This window comes from Babylonia areolata, chromosome 18 (assembly GCF_041734735.1).
Source record: "Babylonia areolata isolate BAREFJ2019XMU chromosome 18, ASM4173473v1, whole genome shotgun sequence".
NCBI classification, from domain to species: domain Eukaryota; kingdom Metazoa; phylum Mollusca; class Gastropoda; order Neogastropoda; family Buccinidae; genus Babylonia; species Babylonia areolata.
Window position 1 is genome coordinate 17,546,837 of NC_134893.1, and position 17,500 is coordinate 17,564,336.

At 40.2% G+C, this 17,500-nt stretch overlaps 2 protein-coding genes across 2 annotated transcripts in view; one reads left to right on the forward strand and one right to left on the reverse strand.

Moving 5' to 3' along the window:
- The window catches only part of LOC143292175 (protein kinase C alpha type-like), a 7,350-nt gene extending 19 nt beyond the window's left edge, over positions 1-7,331 (reverse strand). The window contains exons 1-8 of the mRNA XM_076602358.1: positions 7,310-7,331; positions 6,585-6,650; positions 5,327-5,539; positions 4,143-4,258; positions 3,610-3,795; positions 3,063-3,169; positions 2,264-2,461; positions 1-87 (exon numbers count right to left, since the gene is read on the reverse strand). The exon at positions 1-87 is cut by the window's left edge and continues 19 nt beyond it. Coding sequence (XP_076458473.1) covers positions 1-87; positions 2,264-2,461; positions 3,063-3,169; positions 3,610-3,795; positions 4,143-4,258; positions 5,327-5,539; positions 6,585-6,650; positions 7,310-7,331 — 995 coding nt within the window. The remainder of the gene's footprint in view (positions 88-2,263; positions 2,462-3,062; positions 3,170-3,609; positions 3,796-4,142; positions 4,259-5,326; positions 5,540-6,584; positions 6,651-7,309) is intronic.
- A 7,122-nt stretch (positions 7,332-14,453) lies between these two features.
- Positions 14,454-17,500, forward strand: part of LOC143292176 (putative serine/threonine-protein kinase DDB_G0277449) — a 3,872-nt gene continuing 825 nt past the window's right edge. Inside the window, exons 1-4 of the mRNA XM_076602359.1 lie at positions 14,454-14,504; positions 15,158-15,349; positions 16,497-16,612; positions 17,263-17,446. Coding sequence (XP_076458474.1) covers positions 14,454-14,504; positions 15,158-15,349; positions 16,497-16,612; positions 17,263-17,446 — 543 coding nt within the window. The remainder of the gene's footprint in view (positions 14,505-15,157; positions 15,350-16,496; positions 16,613-17,262; positions 17,447-17,500) is intronic.

A 17,500-nucleotide genomic window follows, 5' to 3' on the forward strand; every position in this document is an offset into this window, starting at 1 on the left:
TCAGTGACACCAGGCTTGTGGACCTGGCTCTCTTTCAGCACCTCCGTGAAGGGAATTTTGTCATGGCCTGGCATCCCCGGGATGTGTCTGAGGCAAGGTGGATGGGAGCTCAGTTCACTTCTGAATTTAGTCGTTCTCATAAACGAGGAAATTGCTGTCGTATCTCTGAAAAGAAACATACAGGTTGTTTAGGTAAAACATACATTTTTCTTCTTCTCATCTGATACAGTCAAAGAGTATGAAAGTTTTTTAGGTTTTTACATGTATTCTTTTTCCTATGCTCATTAGTATATCAGAAATTTGAAACAATCTCTCTCACTTTCACCTTAATTCTCTCTCTCTCTCTACCAAATTGTCGCTTATCCCTTAGTAGTTTATTCTGCTTCAATTCTGTTTTTCTTTTCTGTTCCATTTTATCTGTTTTGCACCAGTTTTGTTGACTCACTTGTTGACTTGTTGTGTAAACAAGTGAGTCTATGTTTTAACCCGGTGTTCGGTTGTCTGTGTGTGTGTGTCAGTGTGTCCGTGGTAAACTTTAACATTGACATTTTCTCTGCAACAACTTTGTCAGTTGACACCAAATTTGGCATAAAAATAGGAAAAATTCAGTTCTTTCCAGTCATCTTGTTTAAAACAATATTGCGCCTCTGGGATGGGCACAATAAAATAAAGAATGAAGCCTAATTATATGCAAACTGCATTTACTGTTATATTTATATTTTTTGTATTCTCTAAACTTGGCACTTTGATCTGATATTCGATCCGACAGCTAGAGCAGTCATTATTATCATTTTTTGTTCAAACAGGAACTTCTTTTGCTAGCATGGAAGTTTTATTTATTTTGCAAACGTTTTGGTGCAGATAGTAAAAGAAGGGAAATTACTCTGTAATGCTAGTGGAGTTAATTTGCTTTAAACTGATCTTTCTGATCTTAAACATTACATTTTGAAACAAGAGAGGCAAGGCCTTCAAGACTCACTTGTGATGCACTTAAAAAAAAAAAATCCAAGTTTTATATGTATTGAGTATAATTTCAAAATGTAATGTTTAAGATGAGAAAGATCAGTTTAAAGCAAACTAAGTTCCCCAGCAGAGTAATTTCCCTTGTTTTACTGTCTACACCAAACGTTTGCAATAAATAAAACTTCCATGCTTAGCAAAAGAAGTTCCTGTTTGAACAAAAAATGACAATAATGACAGATCTTTTGTTGGGTCGAATATCAGATCAAAGTGCCAAGTTTAGAGAATACAAAAAATATAAATATAACAGTAAATGCATTATACTCAATACATAAAAAGCTTGGATTTTTTAAAAAGTGTATCACCAGTGAGTCTTAAAGACTTTGCCTTTCTTGTTCTGATTTATACATTCTATGTTACTAGAGTTCTACAACTAATGACATTAAACATTTCACTGTCTCTCTCTCTCACACACACACACACACACAAACGTTTATGCATAAACATTATAAACCATTCACACTGATCTACTGGAAAAAAAAAGAAGAAACATGACAGTTATAAAGTAAAAACAATGAGACATCATGCTTGAGGTTCACACGAACAGACCGTTGTTTTACACAAGAAAATATGGACGTCAACATCTCTCTCTTTCACTAACACACACACATTATTGTATAATATGCATATCTATCTTTGTAGCAGCTAACACACACATACACACTGTTGACAAACGGATATCCTTACATACCTCATAGTCGTTGTCGTCGCCGTCACAATCAGCGGTCAGCTGCAGCCATTCGAGCAGCTTTGGCTGATGATGTTCACTTTTTTGAAGTGGAGGAGGACATTCCCCACGTCTGAGGGCTTCCCACTTCAAGTCAGTCTGCACACACACGCACACACACGTATGATAAACTGGAAATATTATGGTCTGATTTGCAACCGCCTCTTTTATATGACGATACAGTGGAGAAAATGAGCGAAAAGAGAAGAAATGCAGAAAGAAAAACAAAACAGACAGAAAGACGGACTCCGATGATCTATTCATATATATGTAGTCCTACATCCTTCGTGAATAGGCTTTTTGTGTGTATAACAATTTGAAAAAACATAATAAAGAGCAGGTGAATGCATCAACTTGAACCTTTTCAGATGAAAACAAAGAAACACAAAGTCTAACCATTTCAGTAGATGTTGACCATATAGAGACAATAAAATTTGAAATTTTGGTTGAATAACTTTCTCAGAAAAGTACGAAATATATTTGAGAGAGAGACACACAGAGAGAGAGAGCTCTCACTCCTGTGACCTCACAAGCCTCACCGATAGTATTCCGCCAGCATGGAACAGGCGTTGCTTCCTGATCTGCCTCTCCCCTTCGGCCCCCAGTCTGTGTGCAGGGTCCTCCACCAGCAGGCCCTTAATGAAGGTCTTGAGGGGCTGGGAGTACATACCCAGCCTGAAATGAGTCAGCCCCTGGGCTATGCGGAATCCTCCCCTAGACACACAACAGGACACACAATACATACAGTCTTTGCTTCTCGAGAACTTGCATCTTTTAGAAACTACAAGCACAGCATTTTTTTCTTTTGTCAGAAGTTTTCTAGTATTAATTTCTTACGTTCTGTAACTTCAGCTTCTACCAGCGGCTTTGTGTTGTGATTGTATTTTTCCTGTGAAAGCTCATGTACCACCACTAACTGGAAAGTTGGTTCTTTATCAATGCGTCTGTTCGAACTCAGTTCGAAAACAAAGGACTATTGTACATACACTTGCGAATCCACTTGACCATGGACAAACATCTTTGATATGTGTCAGTATACACACACACACACACACACACACACACACACATATATATATACTTGTTTTCCTCCAGAATCATGTTGTAGGAAATATTTTTTATGTATAATTTATTATTTGTTTATTTAATTATGAATCTGTTTACTTTCAAGGCTGCACTCACATTCGGCAGTTGAAACTGATTCTTAACTGATCCGTGACAATGTCACCTGCAATTCGATTTATATTGTTTACTTATCACACACCTACACACGAACCTCTACTGTCACAGGTTGGAACACAGGCATCCTACTCACCATTTCTGCTGTCCTGTTGATTTGAGAGGACCCTCAAAGAGGTCCATGGGGTCCACCTTGTGGACCAGGGCCAGCAGGGTGACGCCCAGCGCCCACCAGTCCACCATCTGAGGACACATAACACCACGCCGTAAGTACTCCATGTCTGGTGAGCGTTTGTGGCCTTCTTTCCACGACACACACGTTCTCTCTTTCTCTCGCTCTCTATCTTAAAGTGAATGTGTGATTGCCAGAACAAGATTTCTGTCGCGTATCACTAGCGGCTTAACGCCCGTGTCGGAGTGTGGACAAACACACCTGGTGGCTGGTGCATGCATATTAACGTTCGTTTGCATGCTAACACGTGACACACCCTGTCTCTTTCTCTCCCTCCCTCCCCAATCCTCGCTCTCTATCTAAAAGTAAATACCAGAAGAAGATTTCTGTTGCATATCACTTATGGCTGAACACACATGTCGCAGTTGGGACAAACACATCTGGTGGCTGGTGCACATTAATTAACGTTCGTTTTCGTGCTGACAGGTGACACAAATACCGCTGTCCTTACCCCGTTATACAGGACAGGCTCCACGAACATCTCAGGAGCCAGGTAGATGGATGTCCCCATCGGCTCCTGAATGCCGGGACTGTCCCACCATTCATAGCAGGCCACTCCGAAATCGATTATTTTTGAATGGCCGTTGCCGTCAAAAATTACATTGTCCGGTTTGATGTCCCGGTGGACAATAGAGTTCTGCAAAGGAAACGAAAAGATTATTTACGAAACAAAAACACATAGAGACTGATATTCAGCAATATTTCTGTAAGTGTGTCTAATTTGGTTTCACTTTATCAAAGTGGATTAGAATGTTAAACAAACACAGTCATCATGTGCTTTAGTGTGATATGACTTGTTTATATATCGACTTCAGTAAGAAAACGAACTGATCAGTACAACAGCTATGTTTCTATACTCGCTCTCTCTCTCTTGACACTCTGGTTGTCACAGACACACTGGCAATTTGAATACGCTACTTGATATGCTGTCCGTGTGTTCCTGTAACATCCTATTGCATCGTAAACATTTTAAGACCAACTTACGTTCTGGAGATACAATATGGCTACAGACAACTCTGCAGCCAGCAGCGCCATCTGACGGCCGTTGAAGACCGTCCTGGCCTTGACGTGTTGCAGCAGGGATCCCCCATTGTAGTATTCTGGGGGAATACACACATATAATAGAGTCCTATGTAACGTAAGACTCTGGGGGAGTCTTGCACATACACATGGAGTCTATTTCTTCGGTAAAAACATTCTAAATAGCAGTGACATTGTCTCCAATGCACACACAGAGAGAAACGCACACACACACACACACACACACAAACGCACACACTCACGCACGCATACACACACACACACACACACACGATCATGACTGATGTCTCAGGAACACTTGCCATTCAGCCCAGTTTGGAGAAATAAGGATCGATAACATCACAAACTGTGGAGTGCTGGCCTACATGTAACGCTATGAAGCAAGATAATATGAGCGCGCTGGTTCGAATCACGGCTCAGTTGCCAATATTTTCTCCCCCTCCACTAGACCTTGAGTGGTGGTCTGGACGCTAGTCATTCGGATGAGACGAAAAATCGAGGTCCCGTGTTAAGTATGCACTTAGCGCACGTAAAAGAACGCACGGCAACAAAAGGGTTGTCCTGGCGAAATTCTTTAGAAAAATTCACATCGATAGAAAACACGAATAAAATTGCACGCAGGAAAAATACAAAAAAAGGGTGGCCCTCTCAGTGTAGCGACACGCTCTCCCCGGGGTAGAGCAGCCCGAATTTCACACAGAGAAATCTGTTGTGACAACAATAACAACAACAAAATCACACAAAGGAGAAATGCAAATATAAAATACAAACTGCCCCCTCCCCCCCTGCCCCCCCCCCCCCCCGCACCATTTATTAAATGTGTGTGTGTGTGTGTGTGTGTGTGTGCGCGTGTGTGTGTAACAATAAAATGATTCAATCGGCAAGTGCACACTGTCCCGATTATAACCATTCAGAACAGGGATCCATGCAAGAGGAAGCAAAAGACGGACATAGGAACAGAAAGACAGACAAAAACAAACACAAAGTAATATTTTTGTGTGTGTTTATGTAAGAGAAAAAAATAGGATGGGAGATTGTAAATGGAAACAGCGTTTGAGTAAGCTTCAAATCAAAGGAGAACCTCAGTCCCAGATTGAAACGATATTGTATCATGAATCTCCCAGTACCGAGTAGGATATAGAGGTGGTCGCTGTTCTGGAAACTGGCCAGGAGCTGGCCAAGGAATGGACCACCGCGGACATCTCTGCAGATGTTGACTTCTGTCTGATGGAGGTCCTTGAAAACCTCATCTTTCTGCTGCTCCTTTATAGCCAGGAACCCCCGAGGCTGCTTCCATCTGGCCTGTCTGGAGGGTCTCACCAGGTGGACGGTACCGAATGCTGCAGAAGGAGGACGAGGACCCATGAGAAATATCAGAATCACGTCTTTAAAAAGATGAACGTTGAGAGAGATGTTCGAACGGTACTGAAACCACCTCTACACATGGCTGTATAGAACATGACTCGGAACTTGTTCAATTGCACTGCAATGGGTGTGAGAACATGCACAAAGAGCAGACTTCTTAAACAGTACTTACATGTTGGTTTCATATTGTCAAAACAGCTTTGGTGTAAGTCTCATGTTTTATGCATAAATACTAATAATCTTTTCTTCAAATTAATATTAATTCGAGTTTGACATTAAAAAAAAGGAGTAAAATCTGAACATTGGAATGGAGAGATGGTGAGACAGTCCAAACCACCCCAAAGGCTTTGGACTAATTGTGGATGAACAAAGCATGTATATCGATCTATTTATCTCTAAATGATACTGTATGATAATGAATCAAAGAAATCAGTGTATTACAGATCAAAATCATTTTGATTTGTATCGTGGAAGACAATGTGTCAGCCCCACTGCTTTCGAGATTGTAAAACTGTAGAGAAATGCCCAATGATCTCTCTCTCTCTCTCTCTCGCTCGCTCGCTCTCTCTCTCTCTTGCTGCTTTCAGCTGCTCAAACCTGTTGTTTGGAGAATAGAGCACTTTTTTTTTTTTTTTTATTATGTTGCTTTAATACAGATGGATGCATGCAATTTATTTTTCAGCTAGATTGTCCTGCTCTTTTGGGCCTTGCACCAAAACACTTTTGTGAATCATCCTCATGAATCATCCTTGTCGACCAAACTGCAAAAGTATGTAACATAATTTTATGTAAAATTGTGATTTCGAAGGCCTGTTGATTTATCCAAGGCCTCATGGGAAACAAAGAGGAAACAAACCAACAACAGCAACAACAACAAAAAACCCGACTAAATCTAGATGTTTATCCCACTTTGACAATATCGTTCATAAACGAAAAAGGGGATAGTAAGATGTATGTGAAAACAATTCATGGCTTTTTTTTTTTTTAAATTGATTTTGTATTTTTGTCAGATGGCCTGACCTGAAGCCCCAGACTTACCTCCCATGCCAAGCCCACCCAGGCAGTCAAAATCAGCCAGTGTGATCTCTGAAAAGAGATAAACAGATAAATGGATAGACATATGAATAAACGAACAAATATAAATAATAAACAAATAAATGAATAAATAAATAAATTAAATGAATACATAAACAGATAAATGCAAGCACTGTCTTCTCAACAACAGCATCACATTTCCACGATGAAATGATGAAAAAAAATTTTTTCCCCCGTCACACTGCACAATTTCACAAATATAAGTGTTGTGCGCTTTCTCTCTCTCTCTCTCTCTCTCTCTCTCTCTCTCTCTCTCTCTCTCTTGTCCTTACTGTTGTTTATTCATAGCATTATTGTATTGTACATAAATATACTTACATTTATACATGCTTATGTAATTTTGATGTTGCTGCTGTGAATTTGACTCTCGTATTTTTTATGTTTCTAAAAATTAATTTTTCTTCTTCTCTCAATAATTATTTTTGCCCAGAGGGCCGGATGTAAACAAGTACTTTGTGCTTACTCCTTCACCCTCGCAAAATAAAATTTCGTTCGTTCGTTCGTTCGTTTGTTCTCTCTCTCTCCCCCCCACACCCCCCCCCTCTCTCTCTTTCTGCTTAACAGTATCCATACGATTCCACGTGCACAAGTATTGTGTATTTATTTGTTGTCATCACAACTGATCCACACAGCCAATCGAAATAAAAGACCGTTGGAGAATTCCGCGGCCATCTTGGATCTTGCACATACGCATCTGTTCTACTTGAACGGTTCGAGCACTGCCAAAGGCGATCGACCTACACAAAAGCAAACATGTGCTGTCCTCCATTTCTTCAGTTGATAGCCTGCATTGCTACAACCAAACTCTGGTCAATGAAGTGGAAAAAGTCGAAAAAGAGGAAAAATCGGAAAGAAACAAAGCCTGCAGTTTCGCACGTTCTGCTTCTCCTGATCGCCTTTGTTGCTCAAAATTTCGGAGAGCCAATCAACTGTGAGAGCACAGATCATGTGACGCGCCTCTGTAAGACATTTAAGCACGGAACTCTCCATCGGTCTATTTTCTCTCTCTCTCTCTAATTTTTTTTTCCGTGTGACGGGTTCACCAACACAGTGACATGTATCCGATGACAGGCCTGATAGCCAAGTAGTAAGAGCGTGGGAACTCAAATCAGAGAGACTTGGGTTCGATACTGATACCAGTGCCCGGTGGATTAAGGATGAAGACTGGTTTTTTCCGATGTCCTGCGACAAAATATATTACGACTTCCTGGAGTCTTTATCTCCTTTGTGTAAACTACATAACATCAAAAACGCACGTTGAAGATCCGATTATTTTTTGTCAGCACGCGGTACATTGCAGATATGTGAACATGTCCAGCACGCAAACCCACGAAAACGGTGTATGGCTGCCCACATAGCTGGATAGAAAGAATATACCCATTCGTTATTGCACAAGTGAACGTGAGAGTTACAAGGAACGAACACAGATGAAGTACCCGATTTTATTTATTTATCTCTCTCTATATTATTTATTTATTTATCGATTTATTTATGTACTTACTCATCTATGCATTTATTTATTTATTTGTTTATTTATCAATCATATCTTTTTAATTACATTGTCACGACTATTATCAGTTAGACGTTCCATGCATCATGACTCGCAGAAAAGGGGAACAAGTGAGTGAAATACAACGTCAAACTGCATCAGTAATCTCCCCTCTCTCATCCACGTTGCCGTGCCTTCAGAAACCTAACCCCCCCCCTCCCCCCCCCCCCCCCACACACACACACTCACCCCGCCGCCCCATTTTTTCTTTCTAAAAAAAAAGAAAAAAAAAGAAAGAAAATAAGGTGTTTTAAGAACACTGATCAAAGTAAACAGCAAAGACACATTCTATTTTCTAGAGATACCTGACTGAAAAAACAACAACCCCAAAACACCCAACAAAACATGTAAATATATTATATAGATGCTTTCGGAAGAAATATGGTAAAAATAAAATCTGCCTGGTAGAAAAACTGTATTCCAGCACTTCGAACTTTATAGAATTTGACAGAAACCATCTGTGTGTTTTCACGGATATACAACGTAGTGGGCACACAATATTATGGATTCTTTTTACTCGAATGTTTATCGTGGTGATACTTTGAGCATGTAGTTTATGTGACTGGGCCATGCGTGAAAACTATTTTGAAGTTAATTTTCTGTTTTTTCAGCAGAAAGCTATTTGCATCAGCAGCGTTCTCTTGGAATCTCTCTATCCGTCTCTGTCTTTCTCAGTAACAAAACTTATACAGCTTTCCTGATCAGAAATACGTAAATCATTAATAACTGCTGTGTGACTTTAATACCATAACTCTGAGTGTGTTAACCTCTGTCGACATGGGTCAAAGGCCTAATGAATAAATATGTCAAGCTTCAAAATGCTTTATCAAAGTGAAGAAATGCACGACAAAAATAAGCAAGGGAAAAAAAAAATCGTATAACAGTCTAAAACAACAACAACAAAACCTCACAAACGAAAATTGATGGAAAAAAGTCCCATCTTACCTTCCATTTTAAAAGTTTTTTTGTTCCAATTCTCACAGCACAAGTACTGGCACACGTGTCGATTGCTGCTCGCTGTGTTGGTCACTCGACTGAGGAAGAACAGTGATGGAATACAGTTGGGGTCCCACTTTTAGATTGGCTCGTCAGACGCTGTCAGGTGACCACGGTAAGAAAGGGGAACAATGGGGCTGACTACATTCACGACGCTGACAGCGGGACCCTAGCGACGACCCTACTTATCGCCGTATTGACAGAAGCAGCTTCATGGACAATACCTGGAAATAGAGGGACCCTAGCGACAACCCTACTTATCGCCGTATTGACAGAAGCAGCCATATGGACAATACCTGGAAATCACTTCCATGGTTACTATACACTCAGCGCGGGAGATTAGATAAATCCGGGATGGTCCAGATCCGTTGTGCTATCAGTGAGAGTAAGATAAGCCGTGATTGGCCACTTCACTGTTATTATTCTCATAATAATCTTTAGATACAGCTAATGGACTACCTGGAAATCGCTTCTATGGTCACTGTTCACTCTGTGCGGAAGATTAGATAAATCCGGGTTTTTGTCCAGATGCCCGTTCACACACACACACACACACACACATGATACAGAGAGAGAAAATAATGTTATAATTAGCTTCGTGAATTAAACAGAATTATTTTCTTTGTACATAATGCATGCCATGTTATTTTCCGTTGTGATTCCTTCATGTTTATAAAATTATATTTCTATGACTTTTTTCATGTGATTGTGGATTTTTTACACCACATGTGAAATTCTGCTGCCTTGGGAATAATGAAGTAATCTGTAGATATCACAATTGACTTTCTCTATCAGTCTGTACACAACTGGCAAACACGCAGTATTATAATCTCCCTCAACGACTACACTGGCCATCATAACCACTTCCAGATGGTCCATTTGTTGTATGTCTATCACAGCAATAACTACCGTGTTGCTAGAGTCCTGCTGTTAGTGCTGTGGGTTATCAGCCCCTTTGTCCCCTTTACTGCCCCTGTGGTCAACTGACTGGGTAGAGTCAGCTGACTGGTGGTCAGCTGACTGGGTGGGTCAGCTGACTGGGTCAGGCCTATAAAGGAGGTAGTCCCAAAGGACTGCCACCACAACATGTTCAACACGTGAAGCAAGAACAGCTGGTGAACATCAGTGTACAGCTCTCTGTCTCTGTGTATTAATTTTGTGTGTGTGACACAGCATAATTATTTGACGATGGCATTTCGTGGATTTGTAGAAGGTAAGATTTTATTTTTCATTTATTCAATTCTTATTTTATTGGTTTCTTCTTGCAGCTTGTTTTGTTTATATTTTGTGTGTGAAGACACATGGAAGCAGCTCTGATTCAGTGTGTGAAAGGTTTAGGAGTGTGTGAAGATGGGATTTTCTGAAAAGAGAAAGGGTAAGTATTGTCTTTTCATTTTTGCATTCTTTCAGCTGTGTTATATTTGTCTTTTCCCGTGTTTTCTCATGTTTACCCTTTTCTTCAGATTGATTATTTCAAACAACTGTGAAACAGTGTGAGTTACTCACGTACACACTTTCTGAGGAGTAGAAAGTGAAAAGTTATGTTGAATAATATCATAATAACGAATTATTATTAATGATGGAAACAAAGGGAATAATCGAATATGTGTGACTATGTGCAAACATTAGTTACAGAATTGTTTCATCGTAATGAAAAAGTAATTACAGATCCAGCCTACACGAGGACATGGTACATGATAGATATCGCAGTGGGAAAAAAAAGAGTACAGGTGTGTCTGTTTTGGACAGGCAGATGTTTTCATGACGGGAGAAAAATAAAGAATATTGTTGTAAGAATTTTGTTTAATATCCCGATCACAATACTTGTCATTGCGGATAAGTATTAATTTTCACAGTGTGATGATCGTTTAAAAGGTAGGAGGGGTGGGGTGGGGAATTGAATTCTGAATCGGTGGAAAGAGGAGATGGAAGGTGGAGTCAAAGGTGAATATTTGAAGTAAATAAGGAGAATAATGAAAGAAAATTTCTTTTAAGAAAATAGTATGATAATGGAGTTCGTAAAACAGAAGTCGTCAATTTAATGAAATGAAAACTGATACTGGATAAAGACAAAAATAAAATACAGGAAGAACAAAATCATCGTATAAGTAAACTTACGTAGACATAGTTGTGACAGGCAAAAAAACAAGCATGATTATAAAATCACTGTATATGTCGAAATGTGTTGAGACATAAGAATCTCTCTCTCTCTCTCTCTCTCTCTCTCTCTCTCTCTCTCTCTCTCTCTCTCTCTCTTTCTCACAACAGCTATTGGTCTACAGATGCAACTAAATAACTTAAAAAAAAAAAACAAACTCAGCTACCTAACTGCAATTAAAAGTTAAATTGGATAAAAGTAATATTGTTTTTAGGAAAGGCGATTTTTTGAGCAGTAAGAGAAAGGTGGGTGTATGATGATGTTGGTATGTCAGTTGTTAATGCTTGCAAAGGTATTGAAACTGTTTTTCGTATTTTGTTCTGCATGTTTGAGTTTTGTGGCTGCATGTAGGGATCTTTCAAACAGGGCAAAAATGCATTGTTACATGTTATGAAGAAATTATTTTTACTGAACATTCTTTGGGTATCTTTTTTATTTTTTATTTTATTTTATTTTATTTTATTTTTTTAAAGATTTTCAACACCCAGATACAATCTATTGTATCATACAGTATGTTTAAGAATTATGGGGGTTAGATAAGAATGCCACTTTATAATATGAATCTGTTTGTTTATTTAGACTTATAAAGTTTCTAGCAGTTGAAATGAAAACACCAGACGATTCAGTATACAGTGAGACGAATAGATGTATATATCTATATAAATGTTGTGAGATGTATTTGATACTGGTTGGAACTATTAAAAATGAAGATAGACTTCCATGGAAATCCTATATGTTATATGATTTAGATTTTTGAGGAAAAAGAAACTGGGCTTCAAATATATGAACTTGTTTTTGTGGATTGGGATTGGGACTTTGTGGGAATATCAAGGAGTCTGTATTGAGAATGTGTTTTTTGAAATCTTTTCGTCTACGTTTAATAGATTGTAGATGGTAAAACTGGAAAAATCATGTCAAATCAATAGATTCTCTGCCAACAGGGCTTATGCTTCTACATATTTTAGTTGAGAATTGTCTTTTGCTGAATATTGACAGACACTTACAATTAATATTAACAAGATTAAGCTTTGGGAGTTCTGAAATCAATATGCACAGATATCGCTGTTAAAACAATCATTCAGAGGAGCTGTGTCCTGTGTGCAAGGAGTCAACTGAAGAAGTTCCTTTCATCCTGCAGTGACCCGTGTTGTATGATATTCGAGTAAAATTTATTCTAAAGAAATATTATGAACGTCCTTGTTTGTTTAAAGTTTTGTTTATTGATGTCATTATTTTATGATGGTATTATAAGAAATATCACATTGTACTTATATAAAGCTTTATATAAAGCTTTTAAGTTAAAAAGTATTGCCCTAATTTCTATAGTTGTGTAAACAGTTAAATGCTTATTGCCAGTCATTGTGATATCTTCAAGTCTTGTTATCGCCTCTCATTCATAACGGGCTATGACCTTAATGAAAAAATTGTCTGTGTCTCTGTCTGTCTGTCTCTCTCTCTCTCTGTATGTGTGTGTGTTGTGACCACAAGGAATGAGACAAAAGCTCACAGCACTGAAAGTACTTTGTGAGTGCATTCTGCAATTAGTATTTCAGATCGTGCCTTTAAACAACAACAACAACAAAAAACAACAAAAAACAAAAAAACAAAAAACTGAACTGGCTTCCCACTGCATGAAAATAAACGAAAGACATTTTTTTTTTAAACCAATGACTTTGTCCTTTCCAGAGAAAGGGATGGTGATAAAGAAGGTGATGTGCCATCACAGTTTGGAAGAAGGATGTAAGTATGATTTATTCTTTCTTTGAAGTGCTTGTTTTCATGCCTGAACGTTTTGTGTGTTTGGTTACACACACTCATGTTACAAAGACATATATGTTCTGAGTAAATCGTAGTCTCTCTTACACACACTGCATAGTCAACTTGTCCTATGTGCGGTGCTTCTGTTGAAGATGAAATTAATTTCCTGTTTATGTGTCGGAATTTGAAGAAATTCGAAAGAAATGCATAATTTTCAACGGAGAAAAATAAAGAGCATGAACCTTACCGGTATGCTTTCAATAGATGATGAAGTAAGAATAAGATCACTAACGAGATTTGTCAACCTAGTTTGGGATTGTCAGAAAAAGAAATCGACTTCGGAAGCCTTATTGTTATCGAAAAAGCATGTAACCCTGATGTCAATTCCACAGTTATATAATTATGAATGATTTTGTAGAATGTTGTCTGGTCGAGCTTCATTTTTTTCTCCATTTTTACTCTTGGCAAAATGTTTTTGTGATTTTTTTTGTTTTGTGTGTGTTGTTGTTGCTGTTGGTTTTGTCGTTGCTTTTCTTTTACTCTTAGCAATGTGTTAATTTCTCTGTAAACCGCCGTTATTCTCCTGTTCATATATTGGGAAAGAACTGATACATAGTTTAAAACATCGTATGAACAAAATGTTTCCAGATAAGATTTGAAATATTTTAATAATGGAACAGTGCCTGGTATTTGTATCTATTTGAATAATCTGTGGAAGTTCTAATCTTCATTTTTTTTCTGTGCAGCCTTTGATGCCATAGCGTGGGTGAGAGGCCGGTTGTGGGGGCAAAAATTCAAGGTGTGCGTGAAACAGCATGCAAAGAAGCGAAACAGAGAATGCACAGAGGAGAGAATTCTAAAAGACTTGCACAAGGAACAATTCTTCATTCAGATGCTGGCGAGGTTCAAGACTCGCACATCGATCTTTCTTATGACGGGTAGGTGATTATCACTGTAATCAGCCATCTACCGCACTGCTGAGTCAAATAAGTGACTCCATCCCATTGAACTACAACATGGCTTAAGTTTTACTGGGGATACACTAACTGTAGAATCAGTTGTAATGCCAGTAATACGATATCCGTCAAAGGGCAGTCATGTTCGGTTTTGAAAGACTTATTTCGCAGTTCTTCCGTTTCAGCTTGGTTCTCATGTTAGATGAGATGATAAAGTTTGAATTGACAATCTGAACGTGACTGACTTTCTGGTGGCTCTGTACGCGTTATTATTATTATTATCATCATCATCATCATCATTTTAAATTCTTACAGAATTCTATGATGTCTCCCTTGAGGATCACATATCTCGGAACACCGTGTTCAGCGGTAAACAGATGGCATTGCTGGCTGCTGAATTGTGTGATGCCCTGGCGTTCCTACACGATGTAAGTAGCACAGAAACTGAACTGAATTCACGCCCCCCCACCCCAACACACACACACACAAACGCACGCGCGCAAACACACACACACACACACACACACATACACAGGCAAACTACAAAGCAAACTGGCTGTTACGTTTGAAATAAAATGTCAATCTATGTACAACATACAGTTTGAGAGAAAAAATGTGTAGGCCTATTACTGTTTCGTCTTTTCATTTTTTTTCCAATTGTAGTTTTTGCGTTTAGCGTCTGATGGAGTTTTGTTTCAAGATTCTGAATGTGCATGAGTATCTAGTGTTCAGCGTGCATTGTTTAGCTTGCAACTGTAGGATATGAGTATGGATTGTGAGTGTTTAGCATGTTAGTGTTAGCGTGCAAGTGTTTAGCTTTCTATAGTAGGCTACATAGATTTTGAGTGTTCAGCGTGTGTTAGTACTTAACTTGCGCTAGTGCAGACGGTGAAAATTTGAGTATTGGTAAAATGTATTGATGTGTCCATGTATAGACGTATGGGACGCAGCGTATTTTAAAGGAGGTGGACTTCAATGTCCAGCTTATTTTTGCAAGCTGTGTATTTAGCTTTTCATTCATTCTTTCTTTTCAACCATCAGTTGATTCATATATATGTAATTGTGTTTCTGTGTGATCCAGAAGGACATAATACACAGAGACGTCAAGCCGGAGAACATTGTGTTCGACAAGCATGGCCACTGCAAGCTGACAGAATTTGGGTCCGCCTTCTACAATGACTGGGACGGGACGGCGGCACAGAACCAGCGGCCGGGCGGCACTCCCCTGTTCTGGGCTCCCGAGCTGTTCCACACTCCTCCCTTATGTAGTAGGGTAAGTCCACGTGAAGACCCCCCTCCCCCTCCTTGCCCCCTCCCACCCCCCTTCTGAGCTGTTCCACACTCCTCCCTTGTATAATAGGGTAAGTCCACGTGAAAACCCCCCCTCCTCCCCTCCTTGCCCCCTCCCACCCCCCTTCTGAGCTGTTCCACACTCCTCCCTTGTATAATAGGGTAAGTCCACGTGAAACCCCCCCTCCTCCCCTCCTTGCCCCCTCCCACCCCCCTTCTGAGCTGTTCCACACTTGTATAATAGGGTATGTCCACGTGAAGACCCCCCTCCCCCCTCCTTGCCCCCTCCCACCCCCCTTCTGAGCTGTTCCACACTCCTCCCTTGTATAATAGGGTAAGTCCACGTGAAGAACCCCCTCCCCCCTCCTTGCCCCCTCCCACCCCCCTTCTGAGCTGTTCCACCCTTGTATAATAGGGTAAGTCCACGTGAAGAACCCCCTCCCCCCTCCTTGCCCCCTCCCACCCCCCCCCCCCCTTCTGAGCTGTTCTACACTACTCCCTTGTATAATAGGGTAAGTCCACGTGAAGACCCCCCTCCCCCCCCTCCTTGCCCCCTCCCACCCCCCTTCTGAGCTGTTCCACACTACTCCCTTGTATAATAGGGTATGTCCATGTGAAGGCACTCGCCCCTTCTGAGCTGTTCCACACTCCTCCTGTGTATGAAAATTTAGGTCCACATGAAGGCATCCCCCCCCCCCCCCTTTTTAAAGCTGTTCAATACTCCTTACTTGTGAAATATTCTGACCTGCTCCATTCTCCTCTTTTGTAAGATGTATCAGGTCCACATTCGTGACATTGTCACTGCGTTGATGGCAGGGAGGAAGAGAGAAAAAAAATGGGATGGGAAAGGAAGAGAGGGTGGGGGGAAGAAAGAGAGAGGAGGGGAGAGAGGGATTGAGAGAAGGGAAAATGAGAGACACGGTCTGTTTATCTGTCTTCAATCCTCCCCCTCCCCCATTTCTCTCCCTCTCTCTCTCTCTCTCTCTCTCTCTCTCTCTCTCTCTCTCTCTCTCTCTCTCTCTTCGGTCTATTTTTGATTGTGATCTTTTCGAAGGCAGCAGACAGATGTCTGACATATTGTTAACCTGTATGTAACGACAACTGAGTGATGAATGTTTCTCTGCTTCCAGATGGTAGATTGGTGGGCCCTGGGGATGACATTTCTCAAGCTGGTGTTACGAGAAAATGTCATGTACGTAGATCCATTTTCGGACGACCATGCCAGTTACTTGAAAGCTGTTGAGCGGTACATAGATGTTACACAAAACAATCATAAAAGAGAACTAAAGTGCGCACGTTTGTGAATATGTGTATGTGTGAGAGAAAGGGGAGAGATAGAGAGGGGAGAAGGGAGAGAGAGGGGGGGGGAGAAAGTAACGATTTTCTTTTCTAGCACTGTGATCTTAATTCATACTTTAACATTAGAAGATCAGAAAAAAAGAAAACCCCCAACAAACCTTCGACAATCTGGCCACTTTCGCTTCAGTGTTCATTATGAATCTGCTCAGTTTTGAAGTAAGTGTGGTAATTGTGGTATTGTGTGGTATGTGTCAAAAGAGGACTGCTACTCAACCCTTAATGGTGACATAAAAAAAGACCGTTTGATGGTGTATTTGGTGTGTATATCTACTTATAAAAGGAGCGGAACACTGATCAACCTTTGACAGTGAAAAATATAGATCCGTTTATAGTGTAGCGGATGTCATTTATAAAAGAAGAGGAATGTCATGTGACTATATTAAAAATAGAATAGACGCCCTCACAGCGCCGTATGTGCTGCTAATCAGTAAATAGTAGAATGCTCTGCAATCCTCCAGAGTGAACAGAGTACACGTCCATGTATTCATACATAGGAGCAACAGACGTGTTCTCATCGTGTCATCATCTGTGTGGCAGTAACGTCAGAAATTTCACGATGGACGCGGTGAGGGAAGAAGCATTCCAGTACGGACAGTTCTCACGTGCCATCAGACAGTTCATCGGTGATCTTCTAGAACCTGTGCCTGACGATCGGCTGGGGATGTATGGACTGCTCCAGGTTTCAGTCCACCCTCTGTTCCTGACGGATGACTTGTTGAAGGTAGCGCAAATCACACAGACACATAGACACACACGCGCGCGCACACACACACAC